This window comes from Gadus chalcogrammus, chromosome 14 (genome assembly GCF_026213295.1).
Source record: "Gadus chalcogrammus isolate NIFS_2021 chromosome 14, NIFS_Gcha_1.0, whole genome shotgun sequence".
In the NCBI taxonomy this organism is placed as follows: Eukaryota; Metazoa; Chordata; class Actinopteri; order Gadiformes; family Gadidae; genus Gadus; species Gadus chalcogrammus.
The window spans coordinates 17,358,548-17,380,705 of record NC_079425.1 but is presented as its reverse complement, the minus strand read 5'-3'; the positions used below and the strand labels follow the sequence as shown (position 1 = coordinate 17,380,705).

The 22,158-nt window shown below is 41.0% G+C and overlaps 1 protein-coding gene across 1 annotated transcript in view; it reads right to left on the bottom strand.

The window, feature by feature from the left end:
• The window catches only part of glceb (glucuronic acid epimerase b), a 40,116-nt gene that overhangs the window by 16,259 nt on the left and 1,699 nt on the right, over nucleotides 1-22,158 (bottom strand). The window contains exons 2-3 of the mRNA XM_056607323.1: nucleotides 7,357-7,483; nucleotides 1,940-2,483 (exon numbers count right to left, since the gene is read on the bottom strand). Of these exons, the coding sequence (XP_056463298.1) occupies nucleotides 1,940-2,468 (529 nt within the window). The 5' untranslated portion in view covers nucleotides 2,469-2,483; nucleotides 7,357-7,483. The remainder of the gene's footprint in view (nucleotides 1-1,939; nucleotides 2,484-7,356; nucleotides 7,484-22,158) is intronic.

Below are 22,158 nucleotides of genomic sequence, written 5' to 3'. Positions count from 1 at the left end.
ACTTCTGGTTTGAGCCATATTTTTGCTTGTGAGTGAAAATGATAAGCCAGCTGATGAACTGCAACTATCAGCTGATCACACGCCTGTAATCTAAACAGAGAGGCATGGGGGGAGTCGCGTAACCATGACAACAACTGTTTATCAAAATCATTTCAGTGTGGAACATGGATGCAAAAAATTCCGAAAACGATAGTGTGGACAGAGATCGTTTTCAATGCGAATGAGCGTTTTTATATTTGCCCGGGTTAGTGAGGACAGTATCGATGCAAAAGAAAAAATCGTATCCTATCGTTTTTTTGCGTGAGGGTACAGTGATACCTTTCTAGTATCATATACTGTGCAACAAATATATTTTAAAGTAAATTTACACTGTTGATTAACAGGTAATATCGTTTGGTTAGTGAGTCTGAACTATACAATTAGAGAATTTAATTTTAAATTATTAAGGAACTAAGGAAGGATCTTCCCCAAAGAGCACGCAAATCAGTTCATTCAATTCATAGGCTGGACTATCCCTATCCAAAAAGAGAAGAGAAGCCGCAATGGACATAAACAGTGCTTCAATCAGAGCACTCCATTTCTCCTGCAGCCGAAGTCTTGTTAAGATCCCATCAAATCAAATAATGTACCTTGTAATGGAAAAGGTCCTTTCATGCTACAGAGCTGCTCAAATATGCTTAGGGAGATTTGGTCAGCTATTGTGATGGATTGATCAATAATTCCAATGGGACATCAAATAGATTAGGTGGATGCCATGTCCATTCCTATTCAATCAGTGCAATTTCCAACAATCAATTCCAATTTAATTTATTAAATGCATACTCGCTGACTGGGCATTATTCACCGCAAGGACGTTGATTACCTTAGGCTTTGTTTCAGGGGATTTGCTATGGCCCGAGGTAAATAAGTATTAATGAACCCAGGTCTCATTGGATTAAACAAGTGTTCTTCGGTCAAAAACCAGGCCCTTTCGTTGACACACACACACTCAACCTCTGCAGCACAGCTATAACGCACACTAACGTACAAAGACCAGCGCAGTGGTTGACTTATGCCGCTTTTCCACCGCACATGTAGCTCGACTCGACACGACACGACTCGACACGACTCGACACGGTAGCAGCGCGGGTGCTTTTCCACCGCAAATAGTACCTCCGGGACGTGGGCGGGGTCGTCTGCGCGAAAGGGCCGTGACGTATTTTTGTACGCGACGCAAACAACACCTACGTAACCCACACATGGACAGAACCCACATAACAACAATGGAGAACATCGATGCGATGGTATTCGTGTTCGTATTATTAGCTGGCATGTTGAAGAAGTGGAATATGTTGGCTGCGGCGCTACTATGGCTGTTCTATCGTTACCAGCATGGTTGCCATGTCGCTCTCGTGACTTCGTCACACTCTCTGGCCAATCAGTGGCCGGCCGTCTGCCGACGTCACCTTTTAGCATCGGCTCAGCCGCTTGGAACCTAGAGCGAGGCGGTACTAGAAAAAGCAGCCACTTGAGGTACTAGATCGCGGTGGAAACGCAAAAAAGGCGAGCTGAGTCGAGTTGAGTCGAGTCGTGTCGAGCTGGTACCATGCAGTGGAAAAGCGGCATTAGAATACTTACTTAGCCTCTAGTTATATGGCGAGGAAAAAACAGCTTATTTTTAGAAGCAATTCTAACTTCCAAGAGCAAGCACAAAGCAGGGGACGATCAAAAAAAAAAATCACTGGATGTACACTGTGCAATGCCAATTAAATAAATACTCATGCTTTCCTTGTCAAAGAACAAAAATGTATGTTGCCCATTTCCTCTGGTTAAATGATACTAAACAGCTCTTGATAGTATTTAAACTTGTTTGAAGCAAACAGATTTTTGCCCAGTTTTGAAGTCGTACAACACAAGGTTTCCCCATATTTGTCTACTGCAAAGCAGAACAACCTCTCACCTTCTACGCCGCTGATGCACTTGACGCGGTCGCGGACTTCCACGTTGTAGCCCTCGAAGGACATGAAGACGCCATCGGGGTGGTAGGGTTCGCGCTGGGCGTACACCTTGGAGTAGCTGTGCTGGAACTCGAAGCGGTCGTACCCGTCGTGCTGCACCACCTTTCCGTACACATCAAAGTACTTCTCCATCCAGCTGAAGGGCAGGTAGACCTCGCCGCCCTCCCGACGCCCCTTGACGGTCACGTCGTCGTTGACCAGGCAGTCGATCTCCTCGTAATTGACCCACCCGCCCGCGACCGGCAGGGGCTCCGGCAACTGGGGGGGCTGCTGCTGCTGCTGCTGCTGCTGCTGGCTGGTGATGCTGGCATCGCCCGCCTTGGCGCTGGGTGCGACGGGGGGAGAGCGGGGCAGGAAGCGCAGCGGCACGTCGCTGGAGCAGCGGTTCCACAGCAGCAAGGTGATGAGGGTGAAGAGGGCGCAGATGACGATGAGGGTCTTGTAGTTCACCCGCGCAGCCAGACAGCGCATGGTCACCGCCTATCCCTGCATAGGGGAAGCTGCGTTAGAAGTGCCCAAATAAGTACGCCGCTGGAGCGAATTCACTGTGTATCGGATCGACAGGCGAGATGGGAACCCATTTTAGAATGTGTTTAGCGAAAAGGATTAATTAACTTGTCGTCAGCTATGTAGGCGGACAGCCTGGGGTGCGGCTACGGAGTAGGTCATTCACAGATTGGTCTCACTTTTTAAATGATAGTGCACAGGCAAACAATTCACTGGAACAACAAGACACATGGAAGATGTGCTGCGTGAACCTGCCAGGTATCAGAAATAAAGCAATTGGATTTCAGTGGAAAGTGAGAAAAAAATCGCATCTGATTTATGTCTGTTTATTTGTTCATGTCATTAGTCATTTATCTATGTGGATGTCAGAGGCGCATATTTAGAATAGATGAGCTTATTGCAGTAACTTAATATCCAAACATACTCCATCCCCTCCTCCAAAGGTGCTTCCACCAACCCAATACATAAATAACCTTTTAAATATTTTTAAAGCCACTTATGAAACGCCGCCACGCAATGAGGATGTGCTTTGGTTTGGATGCACAGGGGTCCCGCGACTGCAAACAGAAGGTTCTGATATTAAAACGTATTGACCTCCTGCAATATTTTAATTTTTAATTTTTTAATGATTCATAAAGGACAAAAGGTTCACATTCACAATCATTCACAATCCAAGAATGCCTATGTGCTTTGACCTTCAGACATCATAAAGGTCAGATCTTAACTACAGCTGGTCGTTGACTAGGACGATAAAATACAAAGCGTTGGCAACCGAGGCTGAGCTCTGCACACACACAATGATAAAGTTATGATTAAAGTTAATACTAATCAACATTTGAAGTCTGTGTGAGTCCAGAAGAACAAAGGTCTGATTCGACAGGCACTGTTAACGGCGTCTCGCACACTGGCATAGTTCATGCCTGCCATGTTGGTATTGATTTTCATAAGGCCAGTGAGAAATCAATAAACAAAAAGGGGTCCAAAAATTTTTTTTTTTTTTTTTAATGAAATTAAATTTGCGCGGTAGCATATACGCGCGGTAGCGCATGTGCTGTTAACAGCAGTTGAAAGCCGTCAACAGTAGTTACACACTCCTAAACGTTGGCATGGCTGAGGGGAAACAAGCTAAGACCTACCATTTTCACCCTGAGTGGGAGGAAGATTATTGATTATCGTTGAGAAGGTGCCGTGCGCAGACGGAATGAAACCCCCATTGAAGTCCGTAGGTTCACGATACAACCCCCCCCCCCCCCCTTGCTCAAAACAACTATAAAGAGGGACATTTTATATTCTGTTATACTCGTGGACCGAGATGAGACAGGGCTAAAATAATATACAGCTACTGGTGCAGGCCTACAAGGCGTCCAGAGTCTAAAATAGTCTCTTTGTGATTCTACTCAAGGGCCTCCAACCTGCCACTGCCACTGAAGAACTTAGGTCCAACGTGAGATGCACGTTGTTCTACCTATCAGAGATGTTAACAATGTCCGTGGGAAAGGGCGCAGGCATTAAGCACTATGCATGTTACTTGAACCTGGGACATTTTGGGATCTTTTTTTTCTTTATATTGGACAAATATCAGTTGCTCATTAAGCTTGTTCTCTGCTCTATTGGACTGTTCATACCATCAATGGTGTCAATGAACACCTTCAAATCAGTCTAATCAAATAATAACAAAAAGGATAAAGACACAATGAGCCCCAGGCTACTGGTGTTACAATATAGAAGATGTTTATCGAGTATGCATCATTGCCAAGAAAATTGGCAACAGAAAATAAATTAATATGAGGTTCTTGGCCGAGCATTAAAATAGGAACCGAACGCCGTTCTACACACCACTGGTGTGTATTTGAGGCATGCTTAGTACAGAGATGTTTTGAAAAGACGCTTTTAGAAGCATGGAGAATGAAACCGTGGCATTGATACAAAGTCAGGGCCAAGTGTAAACAAAGCAGGCTGGGGTCAAGAAGCAGGCGGCCACAGAGGCCCCGATTGTACACAGCTCTTCTGCACAATTTCTTAGGAAGGGAACCACTGGCCAGGACCCTGATCGCGGTTAGCTTGTAAAGCTAAAGTCAGACAGCAGCTGTGATGAATTGTTAACATGTCAGGCATCTCTGGAAGCACTGACAGCTGCTTCATGAAATACAGTGACTGATCCTCTTGCTGGCCCAGGGGTATTTCATTTCATCTTGGGTGTGCGTTTTAAGATGCCAGCTTGGGACTGTCAACTAAACAAATACAGAAATATAAATGTTTTTTCTCCCTCGAGGAAATTGCCCTATAATGCAACGATGTCAGCAAACGTTTAATATAGAATGGTAGTTTTGGTTACGTAACCAAATGGTTAATTATGCAATTTACGTAGAACCACTGCCCTGGAGTATTGTGCCAGAATGAATAATACAAGCAAGATTTGCGCCACCAAGTTTTCTGGACACTGAAAGAGCAAATGACTAGATACTTTTACATTTCTGAATTGTATGGAGACAAATCACACACACACACACACACACACACACACACACACACACACACACACACACACACACACACACACACACACACACACACACACACACACACACACACACACACACACACACACACACACACACACACGTGTTAGTAAAAAGAAACCGTACTTCCTTCTCAGTGACCTTTACTCCGTCCATGTTGCCTAGTAACCTTTCGCTGCGCCCGTAGCGTGACAAGCCTCAGTGTAACCTGTTTGAACATGTGGCTCCCAGGGCAGCATCCAGCTCAGGGATGGGTGCCAAAGAACACTGCTGGCCTCTGGTGTAAAAAAAAACCAGCAGCCATCATGGTGATAAGGGGCTGGGAGTGCAGAGATGCCCTTGGGGGACTGGAGAACAGCAGAATCCAGCTCGCATGTGGCGCAGCTGTTCTTGCCCCAACTAGACCCCTGACATTTACACTGTTCTCCTCTGCAGGTGTGACTCTGCTCACGGTTTTCCGACTGAGCACTCCGTTAGTTGAGGGAGAGAAACACAGAGACTGCGTGAGAGGGTGAGAAAGCTAAAGAGTGTGATAGGGACGGGAAAGCGAGGCTGAGAGAAAGATTGGCTGTAGAAATGCTAATTGGAATTTACAACATGTCAAGAATATGATATCCACACACACACACACACACACACACACACACACACACACACACACACACACACACACACACACACACACACACACACACACACACACACACACACACACACACACACACACACACACACTTTTTAAATAGTTACAGAAAATGCCCGACAGAGCAAGGACATATACTGTTTATTTGATACAATTCGCTCTTATTTATTTTTTTAAGTTTGTTTAGGGACATTAAACAAACCTTAAGACCCCAAGTTTACCATTGACTTATACTAGCTATATATGGTCTAACTATATTGCCTACTTCCCAAAACCTAAGCATTTCTCGACTGTACCGCACGAGTATGACAGTCTCAATAGCACTTTCCTCCCTGCCAGGCTAATGGAATTCACATTGCTATGGAACACTAAATTATTCATACATCTATGTATAATTCTGTTTATAATAGTGTGTGTGTAATAACCCTGCTTATACTACGAATCCACCACCAACGATCCAGCACATACAAAAGTTGCCCCAGGCTACACAAGTGCTGGTAATGTAGATTTCAGTTTCACAGCTGATTGCCTTGACTTGACAACAGCAAGCAGGAGGCCGATACTATACTTTGCTGGGCTCAGGTGGGGAAAAGAGCTGACCGGCCGCCAGTGTCACAGCAGCTTGGAGATATTTCTGCACTTTGATAATTATTTCCACTTTTTCAAGGAGTTTGGGTTGCTATAGTTCATAAACATTGAACCACAGAGGGATATTCAAGCACATTTGCTCAAATGCTGTTGCATTTTTAATTACCTCAGGTCTATCGCACACTCGACTGCATTGCAGTGCGAATGAAAAAAGAAAAGCAAAAAATGTTATACATCATATCTTAACAAATGTGTTCATATACAGCCATAACAGCACATTTATTACAAAGCAATTACCGTACTATTTATGAAAAGTGTGAGAGATGGGAGAGAAAGATGAATAGACAAATCAATTGGGGAACATAATTAAACAATGTATGGAATTGGCCGGCAGGAACTTATAAATCTGTTTTTCTCGAAAAGGAGATCCGGCCTGACTGAGCAACGCTCAAAGGTAACGCAGGCTCAGTTGCCTAGGGCAACCAGATCTGGGGCACTGTCCCCAATTTTGCACGGTTTTGTTGCCACTGTTGGCAACTTAACGTTCCCATCAAGATTAGGAAATCTGAATAAATTAAAGCAACATTGATGAAATGTAACCATTGTTATGAATTTATATATTTTTTATATTGCCAATAGTTTCTTTACAAATTAGGAACAATTAATCCATAAACGCATATTTGTATATTACAAATTCTTCCCCTCTAAATTTGACAGACTCCTTATGCAATATGAATGTAAAGGATTTGGAAATAAACTGCATAATAAAACATGCATTGTATAAATAAGAATAGCACTCTTTTTGTTAATGGCTTCACCAAAGTTCCACACATTTCTTGAAGAATAAGATGAAAACGATATTCCTCCCCAGATCATAAGAGTATTATTAGGGAATGTACAGCTGAAAGCTGTATCTGAACATTATACATATGCAACAGTTCCCCTAAGTGTAAGGAAGAAATAACTGATCAAAAAATCTGAATGCATCTATCCTGAAGTTCCCTCATTTTGAAGAATACCAACAATAGTCCCAATTCAGCTTGAACCAAGGCTTCATGAATTACAAATCTGTGTGTTTGCGAAAAATCGTTCCAGTACTGACCTTTAAAATATTCACCAAGAAGCTGGTAACTAGCTGGACATGCTGTTGAACAAGGCCCCAGCAGGTCTTCCCAGCAGGTCTTCCCAGCACCCAACACTGGTCTCTGCCCGCGGCCTCTTTGTTCTATCTGTTAAACAGACAAGGGATAAGTCATTAGATGGGTGACGTGTGATAAATTATAGACGGTACAACAATCCTAAAATCGAACCCAGTTAATCTGTCTAATTTGCGTCAAACAAGTAGTATTTTCAATACATTAAAAAACGATTCGCTATTGATCTAGTCTATAAAAATATAAAATTAAAATGGTGCATCCATAAGAAAACATGAATAAGGCCACATCCACAGGCATACGTTGTCTGCAATGAAAAGGAGAAAGGCAAGCATTGTTTGCCAATTGTTATGAATTTTGAAATCATTGGATATTTTGGATTGTGGATCATTTTCTGCTCCATTTACAAGCCTTCCTCCTACTGTTCACATTAACATATAACCGTCTCTCGAATGGAATGTGAAGTATTAGGGAACAGGGTGAATAAAGTTGTTAAATGAAGGGACAATTTAAGTGTAATAATTTAGAATTGTTATCGAGTGGATTTTGGAATCATAGCAAGCCTCTCATGCCGGCATAAATCTGCCAGTGTCATCAGTAGGAATAATCAAAAGCTGTAGGGTTGCACATTTATTGACTACACAGTTTGACATTTTTTAAGCCAAAATTGAAGGGAGTGACTGATTAATTTACATGTACAAAAGGCAATTTGGCTGAATATATGCTCCTGTACCGTAGCCAATCTGCTCTTTGAGTAAGTTGCCCATTCATTCGATAAATACTAAACCTATGGGAAATGGTGTCAAGTAGAAGGAAAAAAGAGATTGATTGCCCTGGGCAGCTAAGCAGCTTTTCAACCAAAAAAATATTTTGCAAAACAAAAATGAATGATGTAAATGCATTTTGACTGAGGCAAATGTATACCCTAAGATCAATAGTTTATTGACTGAAAAGGCACTGAATGCATAATAAGTGTTGAGAAAACAAAAATGTATTTGTAATTCTAGTGTTGATGAATTTAAAGCGATTCCTTAAGCAAGGTCACTATTGTGGTGATAATCCATCAAAGCCAATGTGCCTGGAGTGACAGAGGGGATGCTTTACACAGCAATTCATCTCTCCAATATAAGCTTCCAAACAGCTCCAGTTAAAAATAGGCTGCTAAACTAAAAACGGTGCTACATCAGAACCTCAGACAACGTATTGATCCCTCTATGAAATAGTGTTATTGACAAAGCACTAAAATGAAATATTATAGTTGATTGCATCTGGAATCACAGAAGTGTTTGCCTGAGCGACTGCAGTGTCTTACACTGTTGGAGATCGAGAACGGAGGAGTTAGGTGACGATATATGCACAGCTTGGGGAGATTGTAGTGGTCTATTCATGTTACGAATTGCTTATTAACATTTGCATGACACTGACGAAAATGGATTGTAAGATTCCAACAGAAGAATAGAAAAAACGGTCCTCATTCAATAAGGAAAGCTGCTGGACCGCTAAATACAATAAAAATATACCAGTTTTGTCCTTCATTCAAACTTTTCCACAATTAATCAGGTTTGAAACAGGAGTAATTTAACTAGTCTGTAAAGCCAGCAAATCCTTTGGTGCACTGCTAATGAGAAAGCGGCTTGTCAAGTTAGCATAGGAACACTATTGGCTTTTAGGTCGTTCTGCACCATCAAGCCCAGCTCCATTTGATCAAATGATCGGCATCATTTCAACATAGAGCAGCATTTGATGACCCGCTGCTTCTCCCATGGACTGATGTAGGGTGGTTAACTTTGGAGTGTCTTTTTATTGTCCCTCATCGTCATTTAGTCCCTGATAAAGCATTGCACCAATGGCAGACATGATAAAAACCTGTGTATCTCCCCTTCAGATGCTTCCATTTATCTAACCACTGAACCATCAAAGCAGACTGAAGCCATTATAAACTTTATATCTGATAGTTACAATCAACATTGTTTTAACTGAGCTAAATAGAGTATCCCATGGGAATAAGAGGCTGTCGACTGAAGGACAGCCCACATACACACACACACACACACGAAAAAGATAGTAGATATACACTTGATAGAAGATATGGTGCAGTTTAAAAAAGGTACACGTCATGGAATTAGACCAAACTTTTACTTTTGTTCAACTGATTCTTTATTCTCCCGTCTTGACATGAAGATAAAAGGAAAGGAACTGGCTAGAGGTTCAGTGAGCATACTGTAAAAACAGCAGGGTGCCAGCCATCACAGAATAAATGTTGTGGATCATCATCACATGAACTACAGCCTTTACAATGCATTGAAATCTGAGTTTTTTTCGGGTTGATGAGGGGTGAATCTCACGCTGCTATGGTGATTAATGGTGAATGTTGTTCTTAAATAAGTAAATTCAGTGGTGGGCCGTCAGGGCCAGCAGGGCCTTCTCTGCTGGCCCTGTCAAAGCCTAAATAATAAAGATAATATTTTTTTCAAAATTATATTAATTTGTGTCTGCACGCATCTAAATTCCATATTATTTTCAGTACTTATAACATAATTCCAGAAGGAAAACCGTTTTTTTTTTTGTAAGGCTGAGCTCAGCTGAATAACGCGTCACAACTAGGTTACATGGACCAGCAGGGCCAGCACTAAAAGTATTGCTAGCCTTTCGCTGAAGCTGCCATCTCCCATTGGATAATACATTTACTAACGTGTGTAAACAGCCAATCAAATGATGTGCAGTAATAGAACGCCCCAGGGCCCAGCAATATGCCCGAACATACCAATAACTGTGAACACTTGTTTTTGTGTCATGTGTGTGATGTGGAATCTGGTTGCGGAGTGACATAAGGAAAGATCTGATGGGGATGCTGAATTACTCTAGCTCTAAGGTAATGCAAAGTGGTGTGCATGTGCGCTGTTATTGCTGAAGATCAACTGTCTTGTTGTGGATGATATGCAGTAGCGCATATTGTGGCCGTGTTGGCTGTATCGGCACCTAATATGAAATTTGTGTGCATGTCTGAGTGTTTGGGGGTTGGCCGTTGGTGGAGTTCGTTACTGAAGGCCCTGACTTAAACCCCACGGCACGCTACTGAGTAAATTAAACAAACATAAGCACAACTCTAGGACAGAATGAAACACCTAAAAGGGCATTATAAGTTCAACAATCACATCCAACTTACGCCAAAAAAATGACAACAACAAGTAATAAGACATTCCTCAACAACCCAAAATAATATCTCTGCTGAGACTACCACTAGTTTCTTAGCCTGTGGGTTCCTGGGTGGATGTTTGAGGCAGGGGTACAGCAAGCAGCTGGAAGGAGCAAGCAGAACAGCCGTGCAGAATAGCCTGCAGCGGGTCACTCCTGCTTGATCTACGTAATGCCTGCTATCTGAGCACTCCCTGAGCAATGTGGCACCCCCTCTGGATGTCTCACCCTGCTCCCACCAGGGGGAACATCTGAAAAGCAACCCAGCATGCAAGGAGGAGCCGCCCCATACCCACACACGGAAGTTTTGGGAAAAGAACAAGCCGCTTAATGAAGGATAGATTAGATTCAATAAACAGGAAGCTAAACTACACTCTCAGACACTCTGTTAAGGGGGATTGGCTCCATTCTTCCATTAGATGTGCACTGAGAAGAAACCATCTTGGCCTTTGCTTAACACAAATCGACCCCTTCTTAAGCAACCGTACTTATGAATCATGAACATGGACTTCACAACTCTCTCCCGCGAATACATATTAAGTATTAGGCAGAGGACATAACTTTTGACGGTATTGGACCATTAAATATTCCGGACACTTCTCATTTGCTGCCAGCCTGACACAAGTAGTTATCTATCAGGACTTGGAGCCAGTGTGTGGTGAAAAGAGAGATGGAGACCCATCTGGTGATCATTCATAATGCATTCATTTTCCTTTGGGGATTGAATGACTGGCCAAACACGCTCACAGTGCCCATGCTGCCAGGGTGCCAGTAATCGTTGACCATCTGATGCACAGAACACTGTCCAAGAATCTTGAGTTTGAAAAGTGAAGGAACAAATAAACTGCAAAGTATGCTCAGATTTGGCCATGCTTTTCCATCTTTTTTTAGAAACCCTGATCATGTGTGCACAAGATTTGTGTCACACAAACTTTGAATACAGATATCAAATCAAAAACAAGCACAAACCTCTACAACCGAGAAAGTTATTTAACAAAGTATGGTTCTATTTGTCCAACTAAAAACATAAATCCTGCGTTCCATTTGGTAATGGTCTTACACTCGCCATTACATACACCCATTCTCAGCCAGTCAGTCATTGTCACCCAAACACCAGCTTACGAATGAACCAATATCCCCTAGTGGGAACAGCTCAAGACCAGAAGGAAAAACAATCTTTGATACAAAAGAGAATCAATGAGGCAACAATCACCCCTCTATCTCAGTGACAGCAGCCAGATATATACACTCTACACCCAGGGGTACTATGAATATATATACACCAATCACTTCCCACACACAAACTGTAGCTGTCATTTTTGTCATAGGGAAATAAACACGTGGGTAAACAGCTGAAAATTCTTGCCTGGAAGAAAATCCATGACACAGAGGACTTCCACTAAAGGAAGTATTCACTAGACTGGAGTTGCACTGGTTTGTGGCTTTGGATCATTTGTAACCAAGCCATACAAGAAATATGCTATGAAAAAAAAGGCTTACCCTCCTTTCCAGTGTTGTCTGGCTCCATGTTAGCAGAGATAAATGCTTTGAAGCGCTCATCAGTCAGCCAGGTCAAACCCGTTAGGGCAAACCCGTTGACTTGAACACATACAAGCCAGAATCTAAATTATAAATGGGTAAAACGTGCAGAGAAAGAAGAAAAGACATTTGCAACATGAACACTAGGAAAGACACAATATTCCATCTGGCATCTGCTAATGGTGGAAAAGGCAAGTGCTTTTCCAGGCTTATAGCCATTACGCATACCCTAGCATAGGTTCAATAATACATGCAGTTTAAAAGGAGATGGAGTCTCCTGCTCATTCTGGATTAGAGAAAGCCTGCCAATGTGGCCATCAGTGGTATGTGTTAGAAACATTTATCCTGGTTTATTCCAAGAAATAATTCCATTCTATTCGATCATTTAACAAATATCAACTGAGGAATATTGCTTTTACCAGTTTGATGCATTTGATTGTTTACACGCATGTCCAAAGATGACAACCCCTTTTGCTCAGCCCATGCCATCAATAGTTGAGGCCCCAGCAGAGACACCAGACATGTGGCAGTAAAGCAACATCCAACCACCTCCAACCCAGCAGTACTGAATGTCTCTGCACATAATAGTCGGTTGATTTACCAAGCTAAGAAACTCTTTACTCTTCGAACTTGTCACAGAGTGACTGCTGTGGCTGTCACAAGTTTTCAGGTGCATAGTCTGTAAATTCTGTAGTTTAAATTCAGACTTTGCATACAGCATATGCCTTAAAGAAGTGTGTCAGTGTTTTTATATATATATTTTTTAAAAAGGCGCTTTTTAATCCATTACTTTCAGGGGCAGGAGAGTGTAATGCAGACCTAATTTTTGAGTGACATGCTATATTGTGTTAGCCGGGCATTGCCAGACAAATTGCAAACTGCCATTAGTCCGGAACCTCTCAGTTCATTTTTCGATATCCAAGGGGCGTCACCAACGGGCACAGACCAAAATTCCTCTGGACGCAATTGGATGGGCCTAAAACCATAGCAACAAAACGGTTGACGCAGCACTGTGCAACGAAAAAATTTAACAGAAAAAATACTTTCAGCTGAAAAGAGCTAGTCAGCATAAGCTCTACATGCAGTTATTTGTTCTTCTTTTAGTGCAAATACACTGTGTGTGTTGAGTGCAAACACACTGTGTGTTTGTCTAATACTTTCAATGGCGGAATCAACAGACCGCTCTACATCAGCAAGATCCATCTTTGCTGTTGTTGAAAATGACAGCGCTCTACGCTGCTCCCCTGCATCGTCACATTATTTATCCCGCCTTATACTGTATTTGGATAAACGGTTGGTTGTCTGCTTCCCTTTCTAATTTTGTATTAGAAATAGCATAATTCTGTGATACTTTTAATTCATGGCTCTGTAGTTTCTGATTTAATAATCATATTGTTTAATCAACTATAAGACGAATAGAACACTGCTATTTGTAACTTACTGAACATATATATACTCTTCTCCAAACATTTTTTTTTTTTTTATACAAAAAAATAACTAAAAAGCTGTTGGCAATTCTAACACCAACTGTATTATAGCCCAGTTTCTGAATTAATTGGCGTTGTTCCGCCATGGCGGAAGAGAAACGATGATGGACATGGCAAAGAAAAAGACAGGCAGGCACTTGGGAGGCTAGGCGGGAACACAGTGACTGAGGAACCTGGAAACCCATGGATCCTCTCAGTCTCACTCAGGCTTCGCTCTCCATACAGACAGGAGAGAAAAACTGTGACGAGGTTGGCAGGATGGGAAGCCGCATCGTCTAGCTCGCAAGAGGGAGACAAGATGAAAGTATTAAAGGCTTGGAACAAATGGAGTTTCGGCAGCTGTCAAGAGTCTGCGGAGATCTCTGGGGTGAACTCTGGGCTTACATCCGTTTGGACAAAACCTACAGACTTGAAAACCCAGAAGGTTCCAGAAGCACCTTACTGAAGCACATCAAAAAAACAAAAAGGAACGTGCAATTGTAATAGGCTCCCAAGCATTTATGAAACCTCAAATGAATGCATCTTGTTATCAGGTGGGAAAATCATTGGATCATTGAGCAGTTTGAAGTTCGCACATCAGAGCGGGCTGCAAAATAGGGCTGCTCGATTATAGAAAAAAAACATAATCATGATTATTTTGGTCAATATTGAAATCACGATTATTCAAACGATTCTTTTTGAGTTTGAAAACATGATATATTTATTCAGCATGTCTCTCCCAAATACACTTAGTAACTAAGAACTTTCAATTTTTGCCTTAAAAAAAATACACAAAATGGTCAAAAAGAAAATGTGAAATCTAAAATAATGTACAGATATGTATCCTGCTGTTCGAAAACGCGATTATATTCGTTTCGTGATCGTTTGACCCTAAAATCGAGATCGAATGTTGATTAATCGCCCAGCCCTTCTTTATAATAGTCTGAATATACACAAAAAAAGTCAGAATAATAGACAGATAAGATAGATACAATTATTTGAGTTGAGTAGAGTTGCAGCCCTAGCGCACAAATAAAAACACAACCACAAACAGATTAGATGACACACTAGATGACACGAAACCAACAACTTGAATCTCGTACAGCGAGCCACAGTATTTCTGTAGAGGAGCTTTGAACTAGTTCAGGCGCCTGGCAACATTGATGTGAGGTCTGGGGGGAAGGGGGCTGCACAGAGGCTGCCTCCCGCATGGAGACAAGGTTTGCATCCCCACAAGCCGCTTGGATCTCTCAAAAGGCCACCGACTAGTTCAGAATTTTAAATAGCCAAAACCGCCAGATTAAAAAAGACTTTTGATGCTATATGATAATATACCCCTCCCAGACAGGTAATCATTCAAACGAAATAGACGTATTTATCATTATACATTTAACAATAACTTCTCCCTCTCAAATTGACATTCATTTACTAAATCAGCCTTTCCCAAACCTAGAGTTGTGACACGTTTGTATTGGAGCAAAATGCATAGAAATGCTAGGATATGCGTAAGAAGAGCATTATGTTTTGCTAAGCTGGTCTTTTCAGCTCAGATGCTGTGTGCAGAGCCATTTCAAGTGGATCGCAAACAAAAAAGATCGGTATATAATAACAATATCCTTGGTATTCATTGCATTGACTAATGCACAGCCACAGAGTTTACATCTCAGTCGGGCTAGTCTCGTTAACACTTTGTTTAACACGTTGTTTCAATGCGACTTTAATCATCTGATCACGCCAGGACGCATTAGCTGTCAATTCTAGACAATCCCAGATCGCATCTTGCTCACCTTGTGATCTAATGAGATAGACCACATCCCAAGATCATCAGGCTCGCATCTGATCGGATTGATAAGGTGTGTGGACACAGCAATCTGGGCACAATTTGGACAAATTATAATGTTAGCGATGTTTAAGTGTAGCCAGGATTGATTGGTACGATGAGTTGATCACGCAGACCAGTACTGTCCTTTAAGAGGTTTCAGTGCAACACTAGAAACTATCTTTTTGGGAACAATGTCTGGACCCAAAAAGTTAAAATACTAAAGACCAAGTTATGCATGGTCGTTTAACAACGTCTTAATTCACTAGGGTCAAGAATTAAGTTTGATATCAAAGTGCTGGAATCTTACCAGCAACAAGAATAAACATGTCGCCTATTGCAATATCTTCTGCAGTTCCCTAAAGGCTGCTACACACTGGCCCAACCATTGGCCATCTGAAACGTTGAGGCAGACTCTTTTCTGTGTATTCAGCTGTGTTGGAAGCTTTTTGAACCGCACGGACGGTGTCTGGTCTGATTCAACATGAAAAGTATTAGAGCGTTGGCGTCTGAGGCGTCTGGCTTCTGATTGGTTGTGTGCTTACATTGCAAAAGATTTTCACCAAACTGGTCAAAATATTTCCACACTTCGCTTCTTTTGGTCGCCATTTATTTTAGTGTGCACCCTGCCTGCAAATTTAAACGATGTGATGCGCAAAGGCACAAAAATGTATCGAATGTATTGCAATTGTGTTTTTTCTTTCTACCTTACATATTTTAAATGGCATTAGTATACAAGTTTATGAACAATATGTCATTAATATAGCTAATGAATAATATTGAATTAACTAAATAAAAATTAAATAAATCCGCTACAGCTAAAGTCGAATACCCACGTCATTTCGAATAATCGATTATTCGAAAAACCTTGGCCATCCCTACTTACAACCAGCGTATCAGCGTGGTGTGTGGGAGGGGCGGACTAGCGCCACGAGACTAGAGCCTGCATCTCGCACAAGCTCAGAACGCACACGCTACTATGTAGTAGAGAGTAGTCTTCTCAGTGTGTTTCAATGCAATGGCTCAGACGAGAGGCAAGGCAGTGGTCGGATAAAGGCAGTTGGCCAAGTTTGAGTCTGGGCGGTGTGTAGGCCCCTTAACACTGGCTGCCCAACTGACAATGGGTGTCCCCCAACACAGATCATCTGAAAACAAACACGGTTTCACTTTTCAATGTATTTGCATTGAAATTAAGCCCTACATCGCTTATCTTGACCGAATGAATTTCAGAGTAGCATGCCCAATGATAAGTCTACCTACCAGATGCCATTCACAAATCTCTTAAAAAAACAAAAAGCAAGCCAATACGTAATGATCAGCAACCAATAAATGATTCTTAGTGTTTTACAATGTCCATGTATTTATTCAATGATATGGAGGCACCTTTTAGTATTACAAGTTTCGTAAAACTACAGCTACAAGTATTATTAAGTCTTCTAGGGCTAAAAGTGGCAGAGTTAGGTGCAACAAGTAATTTACTTCATGGTAGCCTAAATAGAGAGGGAAATTACAGGTTTCAACAAGACAGGCTCGGCTCTAACAATGTCACATTGCTTACAGGGATTTACAAGCACTGAATAAGGACCAAGGGTGGAGAGGACAGTGCAAAGAAACACCTTGACGGAGTTACAGAAAAGGCCCCTTATTTCAATTCCTCAGAGAGCCCAAAAATTTACAGAGAATGGCAAATCCCCTTCCACGTTTAACCAAAGACAGCAACCCATGGATTTACTGCAGGCAAACAGACAGGGCCTGCATTTGTGATGAGGCAGTGAAGGTGTAAACTAAATGAGACGACACAATGACCCTGACACAAATGTAATAAATGAGTGGCAGTGACCAGGGAAACACTGATACCTCATTACTATCAGCCCACAGGAGCATCTGCTGGGTTATTGCATGTGTCGCTGCTTCACTCAGCACAAATGCAGTTAGATATAATAATCATATTTTATTATAAGAGCAGAAAAATGGATAGGAATTGATTACAAACAAACTAGTCCTAATAATTGTCAATAATTGGAATTATTATAGTTTCTTCACCGTTGCAGAATAAAGTTTGCAAAATAAAATTGAAAATGCAACATAATGCCAATAGAACAGTTATAAAGGCCTAAAAAATGTTTTTGTTTGGTTCCGGTTTCCGACCGGTTTCCGGTTTTGTGACCCAAAATATTTTATGAGCTTTTTCTTTCCTTTTTTTTGATGCAAACTATAATTACGTTTTGGTACTGCACCTCTCCATTCTACAAGGATGAGCGGATTTTCTCGTTTTTAAATGAAAACAACCTACCTATCATTCGCTGCCGCTGGAAAAAATAATATAAAAAAAATAAAATAAATTCCCTACCTACCCATGACCTCAACTGACAACCAACAGGAACCAAATCTTTTTTTTTTAGGCCCCAGTAAAGCAATGCATAAAAAGTGCACAGTAAGGTAATGCCTTACACAAGTTATTAAATTAACTGCCCAATACATCAGACCGAAAGCTCCCCTTTCGGTCTAATGTAACAATTCAAATAACATTATCAAGGGCGACCGTATGATAAATGCAATAGTAAGTTTGAAGTTAAACTATCCTAAAACAAGACAAGATATGGATTTTTGGGGATCAGTGGCGAGCCAATAAAAGAAACATACACGATTACCTCAATGTAAAATCAAAGCTTTGAGTCTGTTGCGCACCTTTCCCGCTATTAAATGGCCTCATGCTACTTTCCAGACACAACAAACCGAAGAATCTAATATTTGTAGCCTCAACTGAAACATGCTGGTAAAGAGAAGAATACAATGGCATTTGCATCTTCCATCCATTATATTTACAGCACACTAGAACCTTAAATTAACATGACGCTACCCCAATTTGCAGATGCATCTATCCAGAAATTACCAAATTTCAAAAGCACAATAAACCCTTTTAACCCCCAACAAATTGGAAAATAAGTAACTTAATGGCCAACCAATCAAATCAAGCCGTTGAAAAACACATTTCCCTCATAGGACTTGAAGGGGGAATGAAGGAAAAATGGCGTCAAAATATAAAATGAAGTGCCTGCAGGCAGCACTGTAATAAACCCGGAGTGATGCTGCGCAGAGATAAGCAGCCCTAAAAGACGGCTCTGGGGGAAGGACACAGGTATCTGGTATGATACTTCCAGTTATTCAGATAGCATGAGGACGACATCCTCAATCCTTCATTAGCCCTTTGGTTGGGCTTTAACTATGGTTATCTTTCAGGAATGGATGGATTTTTTAGAATTATAAATGATGTATGACTAGGACAAAAGACAATCCAAGTATGCTAAAGCAGCAGCACATGAAACCCTATGTTGGTGAAATGAAGCAAACATGCACATATAATGCATAATTGCAAACAACCAAACTCACGTACACTCCGTTCAGGATCCACTCACACCCTCCAAACCCGACATACGAAGCTGTGCACCATGGGTGATCGGGCCTTTTCTGCTGCTGCCCCTAGACTATGGAACGCCCTCCCTGACCACCTGAGGGCTCCACAGACTACAGCTCTTTTTAAACTGAACCTCAAAACCCATCTCTTTAAAAGAGCATTTAGCTAAACTTTCTTTGAGGTTCCCCCTTTTTAATAGTTTTTTGGTATTTTTTTCTCTGAAGCACTTTGAGATTCTTGAATATAAAGTGCATTATAAATACAATTTATTATTATTATTATTATTATTAATTGTATGTGCCGATTCACACAAAGAACGGCATGGATAATGGCTAACGTAACCTCAGCTGTAGCTTGGAAGTGACTGGACTGAGGGATGTCTCCCGTCCATTTATCCTTTTTTGTTATTATTACTTATTTTGTGTGTGTGCTGACCTAAAGTGACCTAAAACAGGTAAACTCACATCTCTAGTATCCGTTTGTTTCATCGTCTGTTCGATTTAGGCCAGTCTCTTTTGTAGTGGAAGGGGTTGGTATTTAACCAAGAGAATGGGTGAAGGGAGCCATACCTGGGTCGGATTTGGCCTTCAGAGAGATAAGTATTAGTTGTCTGGGCATGCGCTTTTGAATTGGCTACACTGCCTGGATGACAAGTATAGAGGTTACATGAACAAGAGGTTACATGACCAGACAAGCAGAGTCCACAGACCGCTTCGACACTGCCGACTGGCAACATCCAGTGCAGAGCTGAAACTGAAAGGCCAAATGTTAGTTGGCTACAAACTTCAGTGTAAATTTACAATAGAAAAGGCTGATAAAGCCTCACATAGCATACCCAACAGCATGAACACATGTGTGCAGTTGAAGTTGGTCAGTTGGCAACATCGGATGGTTATAGAGTTCAAGCTCACTGGTGAGTAATTATTCTTTGAAACATCTATAAAAGTTTTTCTCTCAGGGAATGTCAAAAAAAAAAAATACAAATTTAAACTTCCAAGTTGTGTTGACAAAGAAGCATTTGACATTTATGAAAAGTACCCGGACAAGGAAGAAGAACTGGCATACCATTGGCTGTAACACAAATGTTGGGTAAAAAAGTGATTATAGTTGTGATGCAACTCACAACCTACGGTATCTATAGGAGAACGTTCAATGGCATTTTTCCACAATAACGAAAGGAGACTATAAACTCAATGCTTTATGTGGGGGTGGCAAAAGGCCTTTATGCCAAGGGCTCCAACAGAAAGACTACTGTGCTCTGAAGTGGTAGGATGGGGTAGTCGCCTGCTCACATTAACTCAGGCCACTGGAGCCACTTCAATGCTCTGAAAGCTAGCAGCGAAATTTATGTGTCAGCTAAACAAAGCACAGCAAGACCAAAGGATGACTACTTTAAATAATTGAGCATTTAACTTTAAATGGCTTTAAGGAAAAAATGAGTTTCTTGCAAGAAGTGGCCAGTAATAAAATGGCTAGAATATTTGTATGCAGCTTGTCAAAATGGTGGTTTTAGAAAACATAGGAAAGTGAGAGGAAAATAAAACATATCGCAAGGTGATAAGACCCAGTGCATTTCATTATTTTTATCTTTGGTGTACTGGTTAAAACACAGTATATTGTGATACAGGCACGATCCAGTTGATGTACTAAAAATAAATAAATGACTGACTACAAAAAAAGCCTAGAAACAAACAGCAAATATGAATGTGTGCTTTAATGCACATGCTATCAACCATGTCCCAGGAAATGCACACTTTGAAGAAATACCATAGTTTACTACTGCAAGTAATAATAATAATAATAATAATAATAATAATAATAATAATAATAATAAGCAATCTGAGAAATTTGACTTGACAAGTAGTTCTACTATTTAGGCTACAATAATTACTGAAGTATAACATAAGCTTCAAACAGTCTTTTACATTTTCAATCTTTGGTGTTAGATAGGTTCCATTTAAAAAAGGTCTTCCTAAATTTCTTGACAAATACGCTACCATTCGAACTGGACACATTGCCGATCATTAGCCCACTTTTAATTAGATTGTGGGTGGTTTCTTCTCACCTCTTCTTAAGTCTGAGTACCATCACTATCATAACAGGCCCCCCTCCCAACTGTCACAGTGAGACCACTGATCATGGTCAGTGGCGTGCAGCCTAAAGGAAGAGTCCAGCTAGGAGCTAAAAACAGGGCAGGGCTTGTTACATTAGCCCTTTATGAGGCACCGCGGGATGAACTAGGCTTAGCACTACTCACCCTGTATGAGAGACAAAGGCCTGAGCATGAGCCAACTCAAACCGCTCCAGAAGTTTGCTAGACCAATTCAAACAATCTCCACATAACTGGAGTAATGATTAAGCACAGAGAACATTCCTGCAGTTTGGATGGAAAGGTTGTGTCCTCACTCCTCATAACTGAAGATCATACAAAGTTACTCTTCTGTCTGGTCTAGACACCCCATTACAAGGAATACTAAATTAGGACGAACTGAAACATTAAATTCCTAATAATCAAAACACCAAAATGTCCCATATATATACACCCGTAGATAATGAAACGTATTGCAGCTACTTAACACTGCAAACATTTTGTATTTTGAACAGTAAAATTTAACTGAAGATAAGAAATTTGTCAACATTGTAATGGTTCACAGAACACAAAGCAGCATGTTTAGGCTAACCATTGCCACGTAGCTTTGCTGGGCACAATGAAAAGCAAAAAAGCAATATAAAGAGGATTTTTTGTTCAAATACCTAGCATGGGGGCAAGCAGCAGTTTAGAGTGGCCAACTGCTTTGTTTTTCACAGACAAATCACTGCAGATAAGCCCCCTTCTTCTGCCACCTGAAGATTGTAATACAGGCCACTAAAGGAACCATTACAAAGCTGCATGGAACAAAGTAAAACAAGTGTCCAAAGTTCTATAGCAGAAAAGGCTATAAGCAATACTTACAAATATGTTACTACATTATTTTTAGTACTATGATTAGAAAGCGTTTCATGACTGTTGCAGCAATGGAGATGGTGGCATTTCTACACTTCAATCACACAATTAAAATAGAAAGAAGGATCAGAAATTATACACTTAAACACTGTTGCTTAATTATTGGCAGTATGTCTTCTTCTGTACTCGTGGAAGACCATCAGGAGTTTCAAACAACAATCAGTCAAGACCCATATCTCTAAAGATTTATTAAATAAAGCTCTATAAATAAATCCACCCAAAAATATATAAAAGCCTAACGACCTGATTCTGCTACGTTACGGATGACCGATGCTACTAACCTATTTCCCGGCTCAGTTTCTCAATAAATAT